The sequence below is a fragment of the Anoplopoma fimbria genome, chromosome 2 (assembly GCF_027596085.1).
Source record: "Anoplopoma fimbria isolate UVic2021 breed Golden Eagle Sablefish chromosome 2, Afim_UVic_2022, whole genome shotgun sequence".
Taxonomy (NCBI): Eukaryota; Metazoa; Chordata; class Actinopteri; order Perciformes; family Anoplopomatidae; genus Anoplopoma; species Anoplopoma fimbria.
In genome coordinates this window covers 17335261-17355558 of record NC_072450.1, presented here as the reverse complement: position 1 = coordinate 17355558, position 20298 = coordinate 17335261, and the positions used below count along the sequence as shown (strand labels likewise).

At 41.7% G+C, this 20298-nt stretch overlaps 3 protein-coding genes across 6 annotated transcripts; 2 read left to right on the top strand and 1 right to left on the bottom strand.

The window, feature by feature from the left end:
- Positions 1-628: 628 nt before the first annotated feature.
- LOC129105072 (transcriptional repressor CTCF-like) lies at positions 629-7751 on the bottom strand. 4 transcript variants are annotated; one of them, XM_054615951.1, is made up of 13 exons: positions 7529-7751; positions 6204-6470; positions 5911-6093; positions 5401-5776; positions 5114-5284; positions 4698-4831; positions 4460-4580; positions 4215-4364; positions 3732-3892; positions 3466-3648; positions 3229-3364; positions 2344-2487; positions 629-2262 (listed from the first exon to the last, which is right to left on the bottom strand). In XM_054615951.1, exons 2-13 carry the CDS (start codon positions 6447-6449, stop codon positions 1997-1999), a joined length of 2271 nt encoding a protein of 756 aa, XP_054471926.1. In that variant the 5' UTR covers positions 6450-6470; positions 7529-7751; the 3' UTR covers positions 629-1996. The 4 variants fall into 4 exon arrangements, with proteins under 4 accessions (XP_054471926.1, XP_054471937.1, XP_054471943.1 ...); XM_054615962.1 differs by having other exon boundaries at positions 7592-7751; XM_054615968.1 differs by having other exon boundaries at positions 7596-7751.
- A 1163-nt stretch (positions 7752-8914) lies between these two features.
- On the top strand, positions 8915-13553 carry LOC129105884 (mucin-2-like). The gene is made up of 8 exons (XM_054617154.1): positions 8915-9211; positions 10126-10229; positions 10350-10803; positions 10895-10987; positions 11069-11105; positions 11319-11390; positions 11481-12872; positions 12968-13553. The coding sequence occupies exons 1-8, from the start codon at positions 8915-8917 to the stop codon at positions 13252-13254; spliced, it is 2736 nt and encodes a 911-aa protein (XP_054473129.1). The 3' UTR covers positions 13255-13553.
- A 1309-nt stretch (positions 13554-14862) lies between these two features.
- On the top strand, positions 14863-19239 carry nudt21 (nudix hydrolase 21). Its single transcript, XM_054611972.1, has 6 exons — positions 14863-15176; positions 16265-16465; positions 16563-16626; positions 16711-16800; positions 17060-17135; positions 17281-19239. The coding sequence occupies exons 1-6, from the start codon at positions 15055-15057 to the stop codon at positions 17430-17432; spliced, it is 705 nt and encodes a 234-aa protein (XP_054467947.1). The 5' UTR covers positions 14863-15054; the 3' UTR covers positions 17433-19239.
- The last annotated feature ends 1059 nt before the right edge of the window (positions 19240-20298 follow it).

Genomic DNA, 20298 nt, shown 5'->3' with positions numbered 1-20298 from the left:
GTTTAGCAGTGAAGAGTAAAAGTATAATTTGGGGGCCAATGTAGGTGAAACTAGGTAAAATAAAGCTGTCCTTAAGTATAATATAATTTGGGGGAAATAACCTTTATAACAGTTCTCATATTTTTATACAACCAACATCACTTATGGGAATAGGAAACCATAGTAACATGGGAAAGAACAATGGAATACCAGTGAAGGCATTTCTTTCCCCCAAAAATCAGCCCCAAACAGGCTCTTCTCACATGGTGCCAGTTCATGTGACATGTCATGTGCAAAGTTGGTCACCATTTGTTTATGCCTATTGCTACTAGTAAAATTAGAGCCAATATGCATCAACGCAACAACAAAGTATGTCCACAGGAAACCATAACTTGGTGATGGTCCTATTAACTAAATTAATTTACTCAGTGTGAAAATCGAAGCATTTGGGTCTTGCTAAAATGTTATCTAAAATCTTTAGGATTTTGGTCAAATCCTAGAATAACACCTGAAATGTAATATCACCAAAATTAAAATGTCATCAAATTGGATTTGGACAACAACAGTGTGAAGAGAGTAGTCAAGACAAGCCCCCTGGTGTCTTGTCAGTTAATATACATTTTGTCATAGAAATGAGTGAAGATCTTGATATCAAGTATTCCATTTAATAAAATAGATCTGCAAGCAAAATACACTGACATTTGTGTTAGCACTCAGTTGTTTCTCTTCTTATTTTGATAAACAATGTTTCTAGCCATAATTTCTTGGGGCTTTAACAACGCTTCTAACACATGTAACCTTCTTCAAAACCAGACTGATTTTAAATATCCATGATTGAGAAAATTACAGTTGCATAAGCCTAAATCATAAGTGTCAACATCTACTTCTTTTTTTAAAAAATTGGTTGTACAGTCATACATCCGTTCTCCTCTGCCACACAGTTATTAAAATGTCATTCAAGCTGCTACGTCGCATTGCCAAATTGTACAAAAGAAAAATATCAACCCAAAGTGGAATGGCTACAAAAGGGAGCAAAACAATGTTCATTCCTTTCACTTATCAGTGACAATGTTTGGTACATACAAGTCATCTAAAAAGGTGTTACAGTAGCAGGAAAGGAGCATAAGATAAGCAGTCTATTAAGCTTTTAAAAACTAGAATTGGCTTTAAAAAAAAAGGGAATTACTAACCACAAAAAGAAAGCCGAAAAATAAAGATTAAAATGTTCTCATCTTGAAAGTGGCTGTGATAAACAGCAGTATCATCTTCCTGAATGTTGCCTCCGTTTCTGCAGCATTATGACATTTTTGATGATGTGTCTGGGACTTTAAACTTGGGCCCGAATGTGCTTTTCTCCAAAACGTCAAACCCAAAAAGCCGGTTTTTATCTCCAAATTTAACTGGAGAGCCGTTTTCTGTCCAAACTGAGAGGTGTACAGAGCTCTTCAGTGAGGATATTGAATATTGCCTGGAATTACAGCAAAAAAGTAATTGAAAGTCCACATTATGGGTGTGACTGATGTCTACTTCCAAATTTTACTCACACAGGTGTATAAACAAGTAAAACATAAGAACAAGAGGGCTTCAAAAGAGAGGAAAAGAATTACACCAGATTTTATAAAAATGACACGCACACAGTCTGGATTTTAGGAAGAGTCAGTCTACCATGTTAAAACATTAAGTGGACTAAAATGTAGAAATGTACCCAGTCAGAAGAGATTTTGTAATGTATATAATGTAGCGTAGACGTATTCTACCACATAACAGCTATGAGTCTAAAGATACTGCTGTCAATAACAGCCACCCCAAACTCAAATGTACTGAAATACATTTTTTGTAAAGTAAATCCATAATAATCCAATTTATCAAAACATGATGACAAAGCATATCTTAAATTACAACAGTGATGTTTGTTTCTTTGCAGGATGCAAGTGTTTGTAATCCTAAATGACAAGAATTAAAAATGAAGGTGTGAAGATGGATCTGTGTGTGTTTACAGGTTCGACTCTCACATCCATCACCGGTCCATCATGCTAAGGATCATCTCGGGGGTGAGGTCTCCGTTAGGTGGAGCCTCAGAGGGCTGTGATACTGGGGCAGCCCCCTCCACCTGGGCCAACTCCTCCAGCTGGATGGTGGACTTCCCTCCACCGACCACCACCTGCTCCACAGCCTCATCGTTGCCATCGTCCTGGTCATCTTGATCGGCTCCAACCTCCTTCTTCACAATTATGTCATCAACCTCTCCAGTGGCCTCGTCCTCCACACGGATGATAGCAGCCACTGTTAAGAGTTTCACGTCAGATTCTGGTACTTTAAGCTACAAATATGCATGACCAAAAGCATTGTAGTCCTGACACTTACTGTCTGGTTTGGCCTTCGGGGGCCGTCCACGTTTCCTCTTGACTGGTGGCTCCACAGGGGCTGGGATAGGGACCACTGGTGGGTCCTGTTCCACTTCAAGCTCGCTTAGCTCCTCTTCCTCCTCTATCTCATCCAGTTCCTCTTCTACAGATCAACGTGTAGGGACATAAGCAGACATAAAATAAATCTCGACATGAGCAGATTTGCTAACAGTCTTAGTGAATAGAACCACCAACACAATATATACGATGTCTTATGTTTAAAAGAAATTGTAAATTTCATAGGACCCTCAAAAGAAAAAAGAAGGGGTTTTCTTAAAACAATCTGCATTGTTTGGGCCTAAATTGCAATTATCGCTCAAAAAGTGCCATGTTACATTCTGCTAGACTGGGACTGCGTAAATTATCCAATCCGATCAACTTAAAACAAAAGGATGTTTAACATCTTATACGCAATGTTCTTTCGCCAGAAATGTGTGTTACATAGACTGTAAGAATAAGAGCATTCTTACCTTTTCACACACATTGTCTAGAGGAAATATCCAAACACAACTATCTAGACCAATAATTGTCTTGTAATTATGTGTTCACCTCCAGTTGCACTTACAAAATCCCGTTTGGACAGGGGAATTAAAGCTGAACAAGTAATCTAGTTACTTGAGGAACCGTTTTAGCCCCACAAAACTGTTATATCATGATTCCCATAGGCCTATACAATATCCTGATGAAGACTAAAAAGGTAAAATTAAATTAAAAACGGACCATGACAACTTTTTAGAGTCAGGTAAAATGATAAATGGCCCCCTTTAAACAGTTTTCATTGCACATTCTGAAGTCAAATTGGGGGACTGGTACCAAAATGTAAGATTTGCTACGTGTACAATACCTGTGTCATCATCGTCATCTCTCCTGCTCTGCATCTTCCTCTTCCTGCCGCGACGAGCCTTTTTGGGTGTAGGAGTTCCATTTTCTTCTTCTTCGATTTCGCCTGTGCAGTTCTCAGCGTGACGCAGCATTGTGTTCTGTTGAGTGCACACGCACAACCATACAACTTAGTGACATACTGTAAAAAACAAAAACAAATTGGTAAATCTGTTTGCTATAACTCAGAGCTCAGTCCTACCCTGCGAGTGAACGTCTTGTTGCACTTGTTACAGACGAAGGCCGTAGGCACAAAGTTGGGATCGTGGTAGCGCTTGAAGTGCATGTCCAGAAGCTGCTTCTGCCTAAATGTTTTCTCACACTGGCTGCAGGCAAACGGCTTCTCCCCAGTGTGTGTACGCTTGTGCATTACCATGTGGCGTTCCTATGAGGCAATAGGTAAGCTATGAAGTCATTTAGCATGAAAATAAATGAATATCATAATCATATTCCACTTGACCCACACACCTGTCTGCAGCAGTAGTCACACTGTTCACACTTGAAGCGTTTCTCATTCTTGTGAGTCTTCTGGTGTTGGATGAGAGCATAACGCTCATGGAACACAGCATCACAGTAACGGCATTTCTTTCCCTTCTCAAGAAATGAGTGCTGCTTCCGCAAGTGAACACCTGGAATAGAAAATAAAAGTTAGACAAATGTTACTTATTGTATTAATAAAGACAAAAACCTTTTCTGAGGACTACCAATAGGGCACAACAATACTCTAAAGACCAGGACTGGCAAGTTTCAGACAATATTTCTATAATGAAATATGCATGATGTGAAATAACAATTTTTCTTACAACCGTAGTTTACATGGACACTTTATGATCTCTGGCTTCAAAGACCCACATAGAAACCAGCCCTCCCGGCACTGTGTCACATTTCTTTTCTGTATTTGATCACACTTAGTTAAAAGAAAAAGAAAAAAAATGGCAACACACAACTAACCAAGGTCGCTCTTGCGTGCGATGACAGTATCACAGTGAGGGCAGTGGAACTTTGCCACGTTCTCTGTGTGTTTCTGCAGAATATGCATCTTCATGGTGCCGCTCTGTGTGAAGCGGGCATGGCAGATGTAGCACTCGTACGGCTTTTCACCTGCACCAAAAGGGGATAGAATTTAGTTAGTGAGGTACTCTCTTTAACATGGGAGTAAGCCTTCTTTTGGCCAATAGATGGCGCAAGTATGTTACCTGAATGTGTCCTCATGTGTCTCTTCAGCTTGTAAGTGTCTCTGCTAGCATAGCTGCACAGACTGCACTGGAAGGGTCGCTCCCCGGTGTGAGAGCGAATGTGCCTCTTCAACTTACTCACCTACAAAAAAAAAAAAAAAAAAAAAAAAAAAAGACAGAAAAATTTGAATAAGAATCTATCCCTGAGAGTTAATTAGGGATTAGATGAGAATTTAACACAGAACATGTGGTCACGTACCTCCACACTGCAATAGTCACACATGGAGCACTTGAAGGGCTTCTCGTGTGTGTGTTTGTAGCGACGATGACGCACCAGCTCACCGCTGGTGACAAATGCCATGTCACAATCTTGGCACTTATGTGGTCTAGTACCTAAAGAAATAGAAGGAAGTGAGAATGAAGGGACTCTATTCATTAATTAATAAAAATATTTTAAAAGTATCATTACACGAAACAAGAGTTTTGTTTTTACTTTTCATTCATGCTTCCTGTGTTCTTGAGTGCTTATGTATTGAGATAAATAACTAAATTTAAGTAAATTCTCCAACTAGCCGGTTATAAGAGAGGAAAAGTTTAAATTCTTAACAAGCCAATTATTAGAAACTGTAGCAAAATGTTTTCGATAACAAGAATAAGTATAATTTTCTGCATTACCTGTGTGTGTATTGAGATGGTTTCTCAGCAGTGTAACAGTTCTAAATGCCCGTCCACACAAGTGACATTTATGTGGTCTCTCATCCGTGTGGCTCTTCATGTGTCTGTCCAGGTTGGAGCGTCGAGGACAGGTGTAGCTACACAACTCACACTGGAAAGTTTTCTTCACACCTGTACACAACATTGTAGGATTATAAAAGATGCGCATCAAATAGCTAAACTGCATCGAACATCTGTATTCGTAGAATCCTGTTGAGATATTTAGAGAAACTGTATCAACGTCTAACCTTTTTTCTTGATCTTGGTGGGCTTTGGTGGCTTCATGTTTCCCACAACCTTCTCAGCATTCACTTCTGACAGCAGCCCCTCCTGCTGCTCTTCTTCGAAGTCATACACAGAAACATCCATGTCACGATTGCCCTCTCCGTAGCGCAGGCGGCTCTTCTTTCCTTTCTTCCCTCTACTACGTATACCACTGATGGGCTGGTAGTCTGGGTCCTTGGACCATTCTGGGTCTTCTTGTAAAGGCACAGTGGTTTCTACTTCTGCTGGCTCTTCTTCCTCCTCCTCCTCTCCCCTCACCTCTTGAAGCTCCTCGTGGACTGCCTGAAGCTCCTCTTGCTCTACAGTCTCTACCTCACCATTGGCTCCCACTTTTACCACCTAAAAGAAAACATGACATATGCATCATATTGTGACCAGACATTTTTCAACAGTAGTCCACGAGAGCCGAGTTTCAGGCCTTAAAACTTTAAAAGGCGGATCTTTTTGCACAGCAACCCAGAGTTTTTTCTCACCTGGAAGCCCTCTGGCAAGGGAAGAGTGTGACAGATAACGGGATCTGTGTCTTTGTTAGCGATTGATGCATCAACGTAGGTGGCCTGGAGCCCCTCAACGGTTGCTGTTGTGACAGGTACCTGCACCAACTGAAGCTGACCAAGACCTAATGCAGCTCCTGCCTGCTCCTCCATATTCACCACCTACATAGAAGAATCACACAACAAAAAACATTTCACAACAAGGCCAGTAACTGATGATCCAACTGTAGATTAGATTGACCTTTATTGCTTAACCTGTGTTCTATACCAACCTGGAGCGTGATGATCTGTCCTTCGTCTCCACCAGTGACAGTCACCGTGCCTCCGCCCTCCAGCACCTCAGTCTTCATTTGCAGCAGAGTGGGATCGAGAGCGTCCATCACCATCATCTCCATGTTATCACCCACATCCCCCTGTGCAGCCATGACTGCCCCTTGTATCATAGCATCTCCACTCTCTGGCAGGTCCTTTCCATCGGGGCCCTGAGTGGTCTCCATGGAAACTACCTCTCCCTCCATGGCAACAGGTCAACTAACACCCTTAACAAGGAAGACATATACAAGTTAGACAAACTTGCAGAATAAAATGAATCAACAAATGAAACACCATTTCCTTTCGTCTGTATTGTAGTAGAACCGCAGATGGGTGTTTTTAAAAAAAACTCCACTTGGGGCACGTGTGTTGTTCCTATTTTGACCTAGCTCAATTAATACTTTGTGCATTGCATTTCCCTTTATAACTATACTTTATAAATTACTCCTATAAGTCCTAAATGAACCTGTCTGCATATAAAGGCGGCTTTAAGTTCAAACCGGTGATTGATTGCTTATAAGGACAGATAATACATTCAACTTAAATGTAATTTTAGGTGTACTATAATTTACTGGATTGCTGAAAAGGGGCATCTAGAGACCGTCTCTCTAGTGTGCAGAGCATACATCTACAACATGTCCCACAATACTAAACATACACATATAAGTAAGGACCCTGCTCATCTGTCCGGTAGTCAGACTAAAGCAGCAGCTGGAGCTCAAGAGTTCAACTCAGCGGACTAAAGTATGTGAAGTAAACCGTGTTAGGTCACCACGTGTGGCTCCATAAGCATTGTTTTAGCAGTGAGGTTAGGTAAAACTTTCTTTAAAGTGTTTAACGTGACGTCTTCCTGTATTGATCAGACACACGACACCACCCGATCAACCGATCGATACGTCGGGGCTCAGGCGCTCCGACCACCTCCAGACCCGCTTCATTAACTCTCTCAAACACCTCGTCCACCGACCGGTCGACCAAAACGAGCATCTGAGTCGATAAGAAACTACTCAAACAGTGCTCGTGTTAGGCAACTCGGGAGGCGCGAGTACGTCTGAAAACAGGAAACAAAGGGCAGAGAAGATGGACGTCAGGCCCGAACACACTTAAAACACACGGCTCCTAAATACCTCCGGCCCCGCGCGGATACCCCGAAATACCAGGCGAGGAGCAACAAACCGCTCAACCGAGACCCGGAGTTACGGTTTATAGACAGATTTAGTGCGTTTTGGACAACGATAGAGGGAGACAAACACCCCCCGCCAGCCGCCCGGTCGGTAAGCCCTACCGTGACACCTAGAGGCCGACGACGGCTCCTACAAAAACGTTTCCGTGTTCGGCGGAAAAGTACCGACTTCACTCCCTCCCGACGGCGTCCGTCCCCCGTTATATCCGGTTGGATGCTCGGGTCACGCCGTGGTTCGCTTCGGTGCCGCAGTAAGCGTCCGTACGTGCTGCGCGCCGGACTAATAGTTTTCTCCCGCTTAGGAAGAGTGGGCCTAACACAAAATGGCGGCTCTTAAGAGCCAACGCGCATGCGCAGAGCAGAGCGCCCCCGGGAGTAAAGGGGCGGGGCCGGGCCGCGGCGGAGGCTGATGGGCGCCAGATTTGAATTCAAGGATGGGCGTGGCGTCCGGAGCGTGACGAGGAGGATCGATACCGCTCAGGGGGTTATTGATTAGCTTTTCTGGCAGATCGCCTGCGCGTGACTTCTAGATCGACGGCAGCTGCTCGTCGCATTTAAATCGAGTTTCACAAATAATGTTGAGAATTAAAGCGATTCACAAAAGCTGTCACGAGAGGGCGGTGTGAGTGTTTGAGGTGCAGGGCGGGTCCCATAACACACACACACGTGATTGCGTCCTCAGTGACTTCTATGATTGTGTCATATTGTAGATTGAAGATGACAGTTTTACATGCAAGTAATCACCTGAATTAGTGATATTGTGTTGCCACCCACATTTGAAAAAAGCACAATTGATACAGAATAAAATCATAATGTGACCATTGCTGGATTACACTGCTGGTAGATAAAAAAACAAGTTATTTCCAGGCTGTGTAGTTAGAGTTAACCTCTCAGAAAGGGAACAGTACAGAAACAGAGAAAAGAAAAATGACCCCCATAGAGAAATTGTGCAGATTTTACCAGTTCATTTAACAGTCATAAATCAAAGTTGAATCATATAAATCTTCTAATTTTCAACTGAAACCAGTGTAAATTATACGTTTGAACCAAAGAGTTTCAAATTGGGAATAGAGTCCCCTGTTTTTAATATCACATTTTCAAACTATTCCCATGAAACTCCCTTCGTGTGCACCCAGGGGAGTTAGTAGCATGATTAAAATACACAGAGATGTGTGCCTGTGGGTGTGTGCCTGTGTCCCACAGCTCATTATTAAGGTATCTAAATCCTCTCTGGACTATTTACTTTCCCTTGTACTGGTGAGACATCCTTCTTTGAATTACAGCTTTTATTTTTTGCATATAGAATAAATTAATAATTTGTTACATAACCAACAGAACATTTTGTTCATTTCAGATATTTCCATTGCAGTATCCTCGTTTGTATATACTTGTCAAAGGCTAGGATGCAGGTAGAAATAAATGTCTATGTGTTGACCCTATTCCTCCATCTCTATGCCTCTTCTTCTTCCATCACCATCTTTTTTTCTCATGGTTTTTCCTCTTGGAGGGGAGTGGGCCGGCGAAAGGAGAGACTCTGATGTCAAATCTGTCAGTCTAGCCAGCCCAGCCCCTCCCACCTCGGTGGAGGCATTACATACTGCTGCTGCTCCAGCTCTTAGCAACGGTGCCTCGGCAACAGAGCCACGGCAACAGAGCTCCACGGCAACAGAGTGCCGTGTCTCCCCAATGGAGCTGCCATTGGGCGGACCAGCGCTCAGGCACTACACCCAGAGCAGACCGAGACCTCACCGACAAAAACTGAACTACCGTCCCAGCAGACCGCAGGTACGGTGAAGGAGGATGAGAGGTCTTTGTAAAGATGGAGTGTGAGGGAAAAAGGTGGTGTGTGTGTGTGTGTGCGTGAGGAGAGAAAAAATGGAAGGGAGGGAGAGAGGACAGATGTAATAGGGTACAGAGGGGAGAGGCAGGGGGAAGGGAAGGATGGAGGGGGAGTGCTGTAAAAAGATGGTCCCTGCTTGAATGAGGGAGTCCCATTGTACCGGTCACCGGCTGTTTGATGGACACACACTTGAACACGCATTTTTTCTGTGTGTGAGAGCACGACGATAATGTATGAGAGCGAGCGGTAGCTCGGTCTGAATGTCTTCTTTTTCTCTCACTGAAAAAAAACTACTGCCTTTTTTAATTTGGTGGTAGAATTGAATCAAAATGTGTGTGTGATCATCTCCCATTTTCCACTGAGCTGATGATGTTGTCACAGACACACAGTCACTCCCTTGGAGCCAACGGCTAGGGAGACTAAATCCAAGCAATTCCCCTGACAGGATATCATGTAACGGTGACTTCTGCTGAATTTGTGTCCTGCAGTCATCCTCCTGGTTTTTATTGCTACTTGTGGCTACAGATGTTAATATGATCAGGATGATGCATCACTGTATCGCTGCAGATTTGATATCACATTACCAACATCGGGCAAAATGAGTTATCTTGCTTTCATTCGGCATGTAAAATCCAGTGACGCCCCCCCAATCGTACGTTACTGAGCAACTGACTCCCAGGAGGCTGGTGTCTAGCATCATAGATGAAAGATTCAAAACCAAAATACACCTATAGAGGCAGAAAAAATACTAGTGCCAGAGTGTGTGTGGGTTTTTCATAGGTGAGGGTTACGTAATGTAAAGTTTGTTTGATCTTTGGATTGAAATGGGTTTTTTTCTGTGTATGTGTGTGGTAATTAGGAGACAATTATTGAGAGCGACAATGAAGTCCTTGAGCTCATGGGGCGAGTGGATGAAGGAGTTGAAGAGTTCTTTACCAAGAGAGTACTTCCTACTGATTCACCGTGAGTATCAACAGCTGCCCAATTTTGCCTCTTTATAGTTCTTTGATATTCAGCCAACCTACTCTAGAATTGACTGCACACATTATTGGGTTGATAAACAGCATATGATCCTTAATATAGGGAAAAGCAAGATGAGGAATCTATCACAGTGCACGAAGTGGCCCCCGCCAGCTCTGTCCCCGGTCCACCCCCGACGAAAACACTCAGGAGGAAGCTAGGAGATTTCTTTACGCTCAAAAAGAGACGAGGTCTGAAATCAGAACCCAGCCAGGAGGGGCGACCCAAGAAGACCTCCATCGCTGATCTCATCCGCCCGCTCAGGGAGGTCACCAGAGCCGAGAAAGAAAAGGACAAGGACCGAGTGAAGGAACACGACAAGGAAAATGAAAAGGAGAAAGCGAAGGAACATCCCGGTGCTGTTACCGGAGAGTCGGCTGTTCAGGAGACACCCGTTGCGCAGCTGAGGGGTGAAGGGGTGCCTCCCCGTCGAGCTCTCAGAGAGGGGAAGTCCCAGTCTCTCATTTTGCTCTCTGGATCAGCAGCAGGGACGACTAATGCCAGAAACACGTCAAAGGTGGGTGCTAGTAGAGTTTAAGTCATGCATACATTCAGACCAGTAGATTTGTTCTGAAAAGCACTCACTATGCTGCTGTTGCTCATTTCAGAAACAGTTGGAAGGCCAACACAGCTTTGAACAGAAACTCCATCTCATGCTTCAACGTATTGGAGTTTCCAAAGCCCAGCCAGGAGAGACACAGGTGTGTGAATGTGTTTCGTCTAAACTTACAGATGTCTAGGAGTCTTTAAAAGTGTTTAAATGCTTTCTTTTATTCTTGTAGAATCAGGAGGGGGAGATGAAAAAAGCAGAGTCTGAAGGTACGTCCCTTTAGTTTAATATGATTAAACTCCTCTCTGCTCCGGCTTAGTGGTAATGAACAAGAATTAATCTTTGAAGTTGAGGGATTTGTACCAAAAGGAGAGACTTTAATATATGTTATATCTCTTTGGGCTGATAAGACTGCTCTCCATCCGATATAGTGACATAATAGTGAATTAATTCCTCTGGTAATTGATCTTTGTGTCTGATAGGTACTATCATTGACAGCAAACCTGAGCCGCCACCTACTTTCACCAAACCCCGAACAATGTCTGCCTCATCAGGTAGAACACAAACACTGACTGACTCTCTCATTCAGTATGTGTACGACGTGCTAAATAATTTGCACATTATTATTTTATTTTTTTCTGTAGACACAAGGCATCAAATTCGCCCAAGCGTGTCAGCACACGAGTCGGCTGGGAAACCCGCTTTGCTTCCGAAGCCCGTCATCAAACCGGGGCCCCCCCGCTCAACATCTGGCCGCAACACACCTGAGAATGAGTTAGCCCAGATACAGGAAGGGGAGACAAACACGCCCACTAGACTGAGTCCAACTGCAGCTCTATCCACCCCTGCTGCTCCGTCACTCACTTCTACCACCACTCCTACTGCACCAACAGTCTCAAACTCAGTCCCTGACTCGACCAGTTTTACTAGTACTGTTCCTCCCTCTGACGCAGACACATGCACTGACTCTGTTCACCCCACTGCAGCAGCTACGTCACCACCCAATGTTACAGAGCCTGACAGCAAACCTGAAGCTAATGCTACTACCCCTGAACCACCCACCTCCACATTTCCCACAACCCTTACAAGCACTACTACACCCACCGAGCCCCCCACCACTGTTTCAGTCACTTCCGCATCCTCTGAGTCCATCACTCCAAGCCTCTCTGTCACTTCCAACTCAACCACAATAACCACGCCTTCCATTACCACCTCGGAAACTGTTTCTGCTCCCAGCAAGGAAAGCTCAGTTTCCACAACATTAACAGATCTGTCTACTAACTCGACTTCTGCAGAGCCAAATGGTGATCTCTCGGTCGATGCCACTCCTGCTGCTGCTGGTGATGCAGCTATTTCTGTCATCACCACAGCTTCTTCATCCTCCACCAGCATATCAGAGATGCCACCAGGCGAGTCTGCCACCGTCAAGTCAGTTACTGAAGCTTGTGAGGATCCCACTTCATTAACCTCCACTAGCTCTGTAGCTTTAGTTTCATCAGTCACTAAAACAACATCTCCACCTCCTAACTCAAGTCATGACATCACATCTCCAGTTTCACCTTTCGACTCCATTACCTCCTCCTCCACCTTGATCTCTTCTAACCTTCCTCCCACCATCTCCACTTCCTCCACCACCCTAACAAGCCCAACATCCACCAACTGCATGAACTCTATCTCTACTTCCATCATTACTGACCCAGCCACCCAGAGCCCGGCTGATATCTCTGTTCCCTCCACTTCTTCCAGTGAAACAAACCCCACAGACACCACCTCCACCGCCACCAGTTTAAACCGTGCAGATACCACTTCTACTAGCAGTTCAGCTACTGGTGCTGCAATTTGCTCCCCACTCATGACTGACTCAGACCCACCTTTTACTTACGACGTCAGCACTACCGTCACACCGACTATTGATAACTCAAGTGCTACTACTCCCCATTTGACCAGTCCAGCCCCCTCTATTGATAATCCCGGTCCAGATTTGCAGACATCTCCTGAAAAAAGATCCAGTGTAGAGCCTGCAGAAAAGGACACAGGTAAGTTTTGAGCTTTGTGTGTAGTCCTGTATGTAAATCTCTGCTTTAACATGAGTGTAGATGTATGTTTAATGCCGTTTTCGGTCTCTCAACAGCAGATGAGAAACTTGAGATGGTTCAAAACAGCGAGCAAACCGAGGCGGATGAGAGCAAGAAACTTGTCAACGGTGGGAAGGAGAGCAAGAGTGAAAATGAGAAACCAGCTCTCACTTCCAACAGTGAAGTTATGATGAAAGAAGTGCAGGAAGAAAGTGTGAAACCTGAGGAAGACACAATGAAAACAGAAGTGGGAATGGCCGAACCAGCGTCAGGGAAAGATGGAGAGCTGTTCAAGAACAAGGTGGAGATAGAAGGTGAAAAACAAGAAGAGGGTGGCAAGTAACTCAAAAATAAAGAAAATGCTAAACACGGGACCAACTACTGTGACAGGGGCAGGAGAGACCACAGTAAAGAGTACAGAGGGGGGAGGGGGAAGGGGGAGATGATCCAGGGCACTTCTTCCTACAGGGACCACCACGTTACAGCAGCACCACAGAGGGTGGGCCACTGGACCAAAGAACTGAGATCCCCTTGGTGTGATGTAATCAACAAATCCAGCAGTGTCTTTGTCCTTTTTTAACTTATGTTTGAATTTTTTGCATTGCACGTATGATTATGTACCATAAGACAACTACTGTGGTAAAATACACCATGTTTACAATAGATGGATTAAGAGACATAGTGATGACTATTAAATGGAATATTGAATTAACTGAGTCATTCCCTTTGTTTATTCTTTAAATGTGAATATATTATTTAAAACAAATATGTATGTTTTCCGACAAGAAAATCTTAACTCAAGGCACACTTGTTAGCTATTTCAGGAGACCATGGTCTTCCTCGGTTGTCATGGAGATAGCTCAGTTGTTATCACAGTTTGTTATATCATTGTCTCTGTTCAATAATGCTCTTTTGTGCCAGAATAGCCATCCGCTAAGGAGGACTATACGAGACCTCAAATGAAGGTTTTTGTCAAACTACTGTTCAAAAAGTCAAGAATGAACTTTCATGCTAAAATAAATTTAAGCCTTCTGGATTTAAAATGTTAATACACACACATCTATTAATCATATAAAATGTATTTGTAATGGACCAGGCACAATATATATATATTTTAATAATTTTAAATTACGAGCCACACAACTGAAGAAGTATAGCACTCGTGTTTCTTCTTTTCATTTTTATGCTGGTAGTGTAAAAAAATTGCAGGGCAGTTTTCAAATTAATGCTAAAGTCATATTTTCTTTTACATGAAAGCACAGCTGTATATTATGTATGCACACAACAAAGCTTACTTAACTAAATCTGAAATCGAGGTCACATTTTTTATCCAAACCGAATGCTCTTTACTATCTATGGTAATTTGCAGTTGTATGTATCAGCAAACTCAAATACTTTTAAAAAAATTACAATATATTTCCTTTGTCTAATGTTGCCTATGAAAACAGTTGGCCAAAGCCTGTAGAAAATGATGTAATGAAGGTGATCCTCCTGTCACAACAGCTGGAGGAGCAACAAAGAGTATTTAAGGCCTCATTCACAAAATGTTTCTTAAATGTAACTTGTGTTTTTAAAAAAACAATAATAGTGTGGAAATCATAACAATGTTCTACCTCTTGATCATGCACAAATGCTTATGTATAGCTGAACATGCATGAATGATTTCTTGTGTACATTTTTTAAACAGACATACCTGTTGAAGATGATAGTCAGACACCCTGGTACTTTAAGACCTGCCTGCAGAGAGGAGTGTTAACAGTTTAAGCACAGAGAGTTTTATTTGAGGTGTACTATGATCAAAGTCAACCACAGAGAAGCTTTCCTCCTCTGACGCTACATTTAGACACAACATAATGTCTGTTCCTTGTTTCGGATGTACATGTTCAAGCCGTGTCAGATTCAGCAGCATTAAAAGAAGAAGAAGAAGAAAACAGTTCATCATCCGCACCAGCAGGGGGCGCTGGCGGGGACAGCGCACATCACCCGGAAGAGGAGGACCGTCGGGAAACGACGGCAGAGGAATTGTTGTCCACAAAAGTGTGCAGAGTTTCTTTCGCTATTTAGATAATCCAGCGAGCTACGAACCAACTACTACCAGAGGTCGACCCGCAGGAGGATCAGCCTCGTCCTGAACACGGTAGAGATGTCGGTCGCGCCTCCCAATCGCTCGGCCGCCGGCTGGCCGCGCGGCGGGGCCGTTCAGTTTGGGAACAAATACATCAGCGGGCCCGCTAAGGCGCTCTCACTGGAGAGGACCATCAACCTGTGAGTCCACGAGCAGCAGGAACAATGCAGATAGCATCAGTGCAGAGGGCTCGTTAGGTCACCACGGCAGTCTGCTGACTATTTCATTAGTTTAATATGTGTGAATAAGTTAAATAAAGGCTGCTGGTCACATCAGATAAAGCTGTTTCACACAAAACATCAGATGTGGCCATGTCTTGGATGGGGGGCTTTTCAAGAGTCTTTACCAAGAATATTAGTCTAAATCTGAAAAAATTATAATACTTTCGCGTTCAGCTTCTCACATTAAAATATAAGATGTTTTCCTTTGTCTTATATTTAATTAAACTTCATTTTCTTGGTTTCTGGGCTGCTGTTCGGGTAAAACAGGCAATTTAAATGCCAGCATTGGCTTTGTGAATTTGTGATACGTATTTTTATTTATTTATTAATATTTACTTTACATATTTGCAATTTATTGTCCCAATGGTGAATTCAGAAAACAAGCAACACATTGTTCAATCAAAACAAGAAAACCAGTAAACTTATCACATTTTAGAAGCTGGAGTAAATACCATTAATCAGTTATCAAAATGTTTGCTGATTAAAGTTACAATAAAGCATTTAGAACCAGACTTCCAGATCATACAAAGTATGGTAGCCAAATTCTGAATGAAATTAGTCTCATATTCAGAGCTGAAACAATTGGTTGCTGTAAAGAAAATAAATATGCAGTAAATTTGATAATTTGTTTAAGTCATTCATTCAGACACATTTTTGTGTTTTTCTGCCCCTGTAAATTCTTACATACAGATTATTGTTTGAATTCATATTGACTTAGTGTTGGTTTGGAAAAAAGCCCTTTCAAGAAGATTATTTGGGCTCTGGGAAATATATTGTGCAGTTGCCACTATTTTCTGATATTTTATCAATTTGAAAAGCAATCAGTTCACCCTCAAAAGCAATAGATGGTTTAATCAATAATGGGAGACAATTGTTTTCTGCTGCCGTATATTACAATTGTAGTGTTATTAAAGAATATATCCCAGCATTTTTTATAACAAATAAGTACGAACCACACTGTATTGATCTCTGGTCAGGTTTACTGACTTTTCATGTGTGTATTTCAGATACCCTCTAACCAACTACACATTCGGCACCAAGGAGCCTCTGTATGAGAAGGACAGCTCAGTGGCCGCCCGGTTCCAGCGGATGCGGGAAGAGTTTGATAAAATGGGAATGCGGAGGACCGTGGAGGGCGTTCTCATTGTCCATGAACACAGGCTGCCTCATGTGTTACTGCTGCAGCTGGGCACCACTTTCTTCAAACTGTGAGTAGTTGCATGAAGCAGCAGAGGTGTTTTTTTTATTTTATTTTTTATTTTTATTTTTATATAACTGAACTGACACTTTGCTTCTCTACTGCAGGCCCGGGGGAGAGTTGAGTCCTGGAGAAGATGAGGTGGAGGGTCTGAAACGTCTGATGACGGAGGTAGCTACATCACTGCACAGTTTGAGCTTCCTGTTGCTGCAATGATTGTGGAGTTTACACATATTTACTCTTGTTTGATGTTAGATCCTTGGAAGGCAAGATGGCGTGAAGCAGGAATGGGTGATTGACGACTGTATCGGCAACTGGTGGCGTCCAAACTTTGAGCCTCCGCAGGTTTGTGCACAAATATGACAATGACAATGTCAAGGATTTAATTAATTTAAGACACAATTTTAATAGATGTTATTTCCAATATTTTAATTGAAAGCAGTGCAGCATTAACCGATCAGTTCTGATTTAGCGGCTTCATAAATCCAGGATGGAACATGAAAATGCACTTTGTATCCCAGATGTCGCTGTTGTCAATCAATCATGACGTAGTTTATATATGTGCGTTCTTATGTGAGCTGATGCTAAGTTGTTTGTTTTGCAGTATCCATATATTCCAGCTCACATCACCAAACCCAAGGAGCATAAGAAGCTATTCCTGGTTCAGTTGCAGGAAAAAGGTCAGTATATCACAACATATCTTGTGAAATGATTGTATGTTAGCATTCACGTTTAGTAAAGAATAAAAGTAGAGGAGACGCATGGATAAAAGTTCCATCTTATCATTGCTTCTTGTTTGGAAACCTGTGATTCATGTTTCTGCAGCGCTGTTTGCTGTCCCCAAGAACTATAAACTGGTGGCAGCACCTTTGTTTGAACTGTATGACAACGCTCCTGGATATGGACCAATCATTTCCAGTCTACCACAGCTTTTGAGCAGGTATAGTTTATGTCATTGTGGAACTAGCCTGAATTGAACTGTAACCCTTGTTTGTATTTTTCTGTTGACTGTCACTGGCTGAATTAAAAACTGTAGGGCTGGATTCAAATATCACACAAATTGTCTGTATCAAGGATTTGCTTTGTACAATTTCTGACAAAAACCTGTATGACCTGTAACTTCTCTAACTAATCAATCAGCTTGTATCGTTCATGTTTGAAATGTAACATAATAAACGTTTTTATCAACACCAGTTAACACAGTGAAACCACAATGGGTATAGAGACTATTAAAGAGCTTTTTAGATAGTATCCATCCTTCTGAAATGTCTGAGGACAACACTGAAGACTGCACCACAGCTTGTTTATACAAGCCAGGAATGAAAACGAGACGTATACCTGTACACAAGATATTTGCAGATAAAGATTGAAGTCTGCGGATAAAGATAATACTTAAAATGAACAAATGTGCAGGAGTAAGTCACTTTTATCCAAGTTGCACACACCTACAATGAACCAGTCACACATTCAAATGTGCAGACACATTCTTTTACTATTCAGACTTAAATTAGCTGAAAAAGGTTTCATGTAAAGAAATAAATTAATATTGCAAGAGATCTGTTGGTGCTGGAGCTATCCTTCAAACAGGAATTGACGCCTACATGAACTCTGAAACTTAAAGGGCCAGTGTGTAGCATTTCTGGGGATCTTTCAGCAGAAATGGAATATGATATTCATAACGGTGTTTCCATTAGTGTATAATCGATTGGAACTAATGCTTTTGCGTTGGCTTAAAATGAGCCCTTCACATCTACACAGGAAGCAGCTCCCATTCATGGAGTCCATGTTTCTACAGTAGCCCAGAACAGACAATCCAAACACTGGCGTTTTTACGTTACTTGAAGCCGCCGTAGTCCTCACGCTCTCGAAACTTACGTGAGCCGGAGAGTGCAAAACCAGGTACCACCGGCAGCCGTCTGACTTCCGTTGCTCCCAAAGTACAGTCTTTTATGGTAAGGATGGCCTCTGAGTAAGGCCAATAGCATTACCACAGTTTTGCATTTGTGGCTCACATTACTCCAGTCTTTTAAAGGGAGGAGTGAGCGGAGGGATGTTTAGTTGGTAAAAATCTGCAACCACGCCATTAAGATGCCACTAAATCCTACACACTGTCCTTTTAAAGGTGGCCTGTGGAGTTTTCTAGAATGTTTACATTCTTAATTTGCAAAGCTGAGTCTTTTTCTGAGTATTTTAAATCTGGTATTATTTACATCCACCTTTAATTGCCACCATTATTTTGTTGACAAATTGCTATGGAGCACTCAAAATAAAAACCTGCTCAAGAACTCCACAGGTTACCTTTTAACAGAGAAGAAAGTTAAATAAAAAATAAAGAATTGACTAAAGACAAAAAATTGCATTGCAATTAATATGAAAATCCTCTCTTAACATTAACTGAATCTTTAATAATTATCTTTTTATAGGTTCAACTTCATTTACAACTAACTTGAGTGAACAGAAGTACGTCTGGCTGTCTCTGTGAGTGCAGTCCTGTGTGATTGAAGATGAGAGACAATGTGGAGAAAAAAAAACTTCTCGTCTTTAGCTCAACTTTCACAAAAGAAAAGCTTGTCATGTGAGATATACTGGAAGTTCACAGGGGTATTTATACTGTTAGAAGAAGAAAATGAAAAATGTCATGCGTCTTATTTTTTTTTATATTGAGAAACTGCTTGTTTTGTAGTATGCAAGTCTATTCGTCTGTGTTCAGAATCTGATTTTATGTTCATTAAGAGGAGGTCAATGTTTGAATTAAACAAAATACATCATTGTTTTAACCTGTTACAATGCCGTTTTTTTTCCTTTTTAATAAAGCAGTCCTTTGAATATGTTTTTTATACAGCTCAAACAGCAAGTGAGTGGCTGACTGATACTTATTAAGTGTATAAAGCTCTATTTTTGCTTATTTCTTCATATTGCCATCAAGTGAACGTGTAAACCAAAATTTCCGATGTTAATATCCTAATAGATTGGCCAAAATGAATGTTTTAGTCTACACCATCAAGTGTTGGACAGAATAATTGGTTACTTGCTGTTTAACGGACAGTTTTTACCCTGAAGTTTACTTTTAAGGCAGCTGAATACAGCCAAACATGCTTCATCGGAAACATGGTTATGTCTAGAGTTAAGGTCAAATATGTGTTGCAGCCGCATATTAAGTAATGAAAATTAGACTGGCAGTGTATATGTTTCACTCATATTTCCAGTATTGTTTTGAGGAACACTTCCATTACCACAACACAAAATACATTTTAAGAGAACTGTCTGCTGTCCCACTTTCAATTGTGGCCTTCATGATATAATATCCATTTAACCATAATCTAAACTGCTAATCCTGTTAAGGGTGATCCCAGCACACACTTGACAACATTGTTATACTGTATATATTGTTAGAGTCAAATTAGATTAACACTAACCATCTTAACCATGCCCTTATAGATCATTATTCTTGTTAGCAGTCATTTTTATTGCTTGAGCTGAACACGAGAACATAAAAGTTGAAAGAAAGTCTGCATTACATTCTAAAATGCAGCCAAGCAAAGTTGCATTCAAGAATAATTGCACATTTGAACTGGGAAAAAATCTCACACTGAAAACCAGTATTTTCCAAAAGCAATCCATTGTTAAACATGACAACGTTAGAAGCTGGACCAAAAATATTACAATACCTTTTATTACCAAGTAGGTTATTCACCTATAAGGGATTTCTCTCAGTGTTAGCGGTATCCAATACAACTTTTAAGAGGAAATAAAAATACAGGCCAAGTACTGCATAAACCAAAAATTAAGAATCTGATATAATACCGTAAAAATACTTTAACTAATATTAACAATATAACTGTA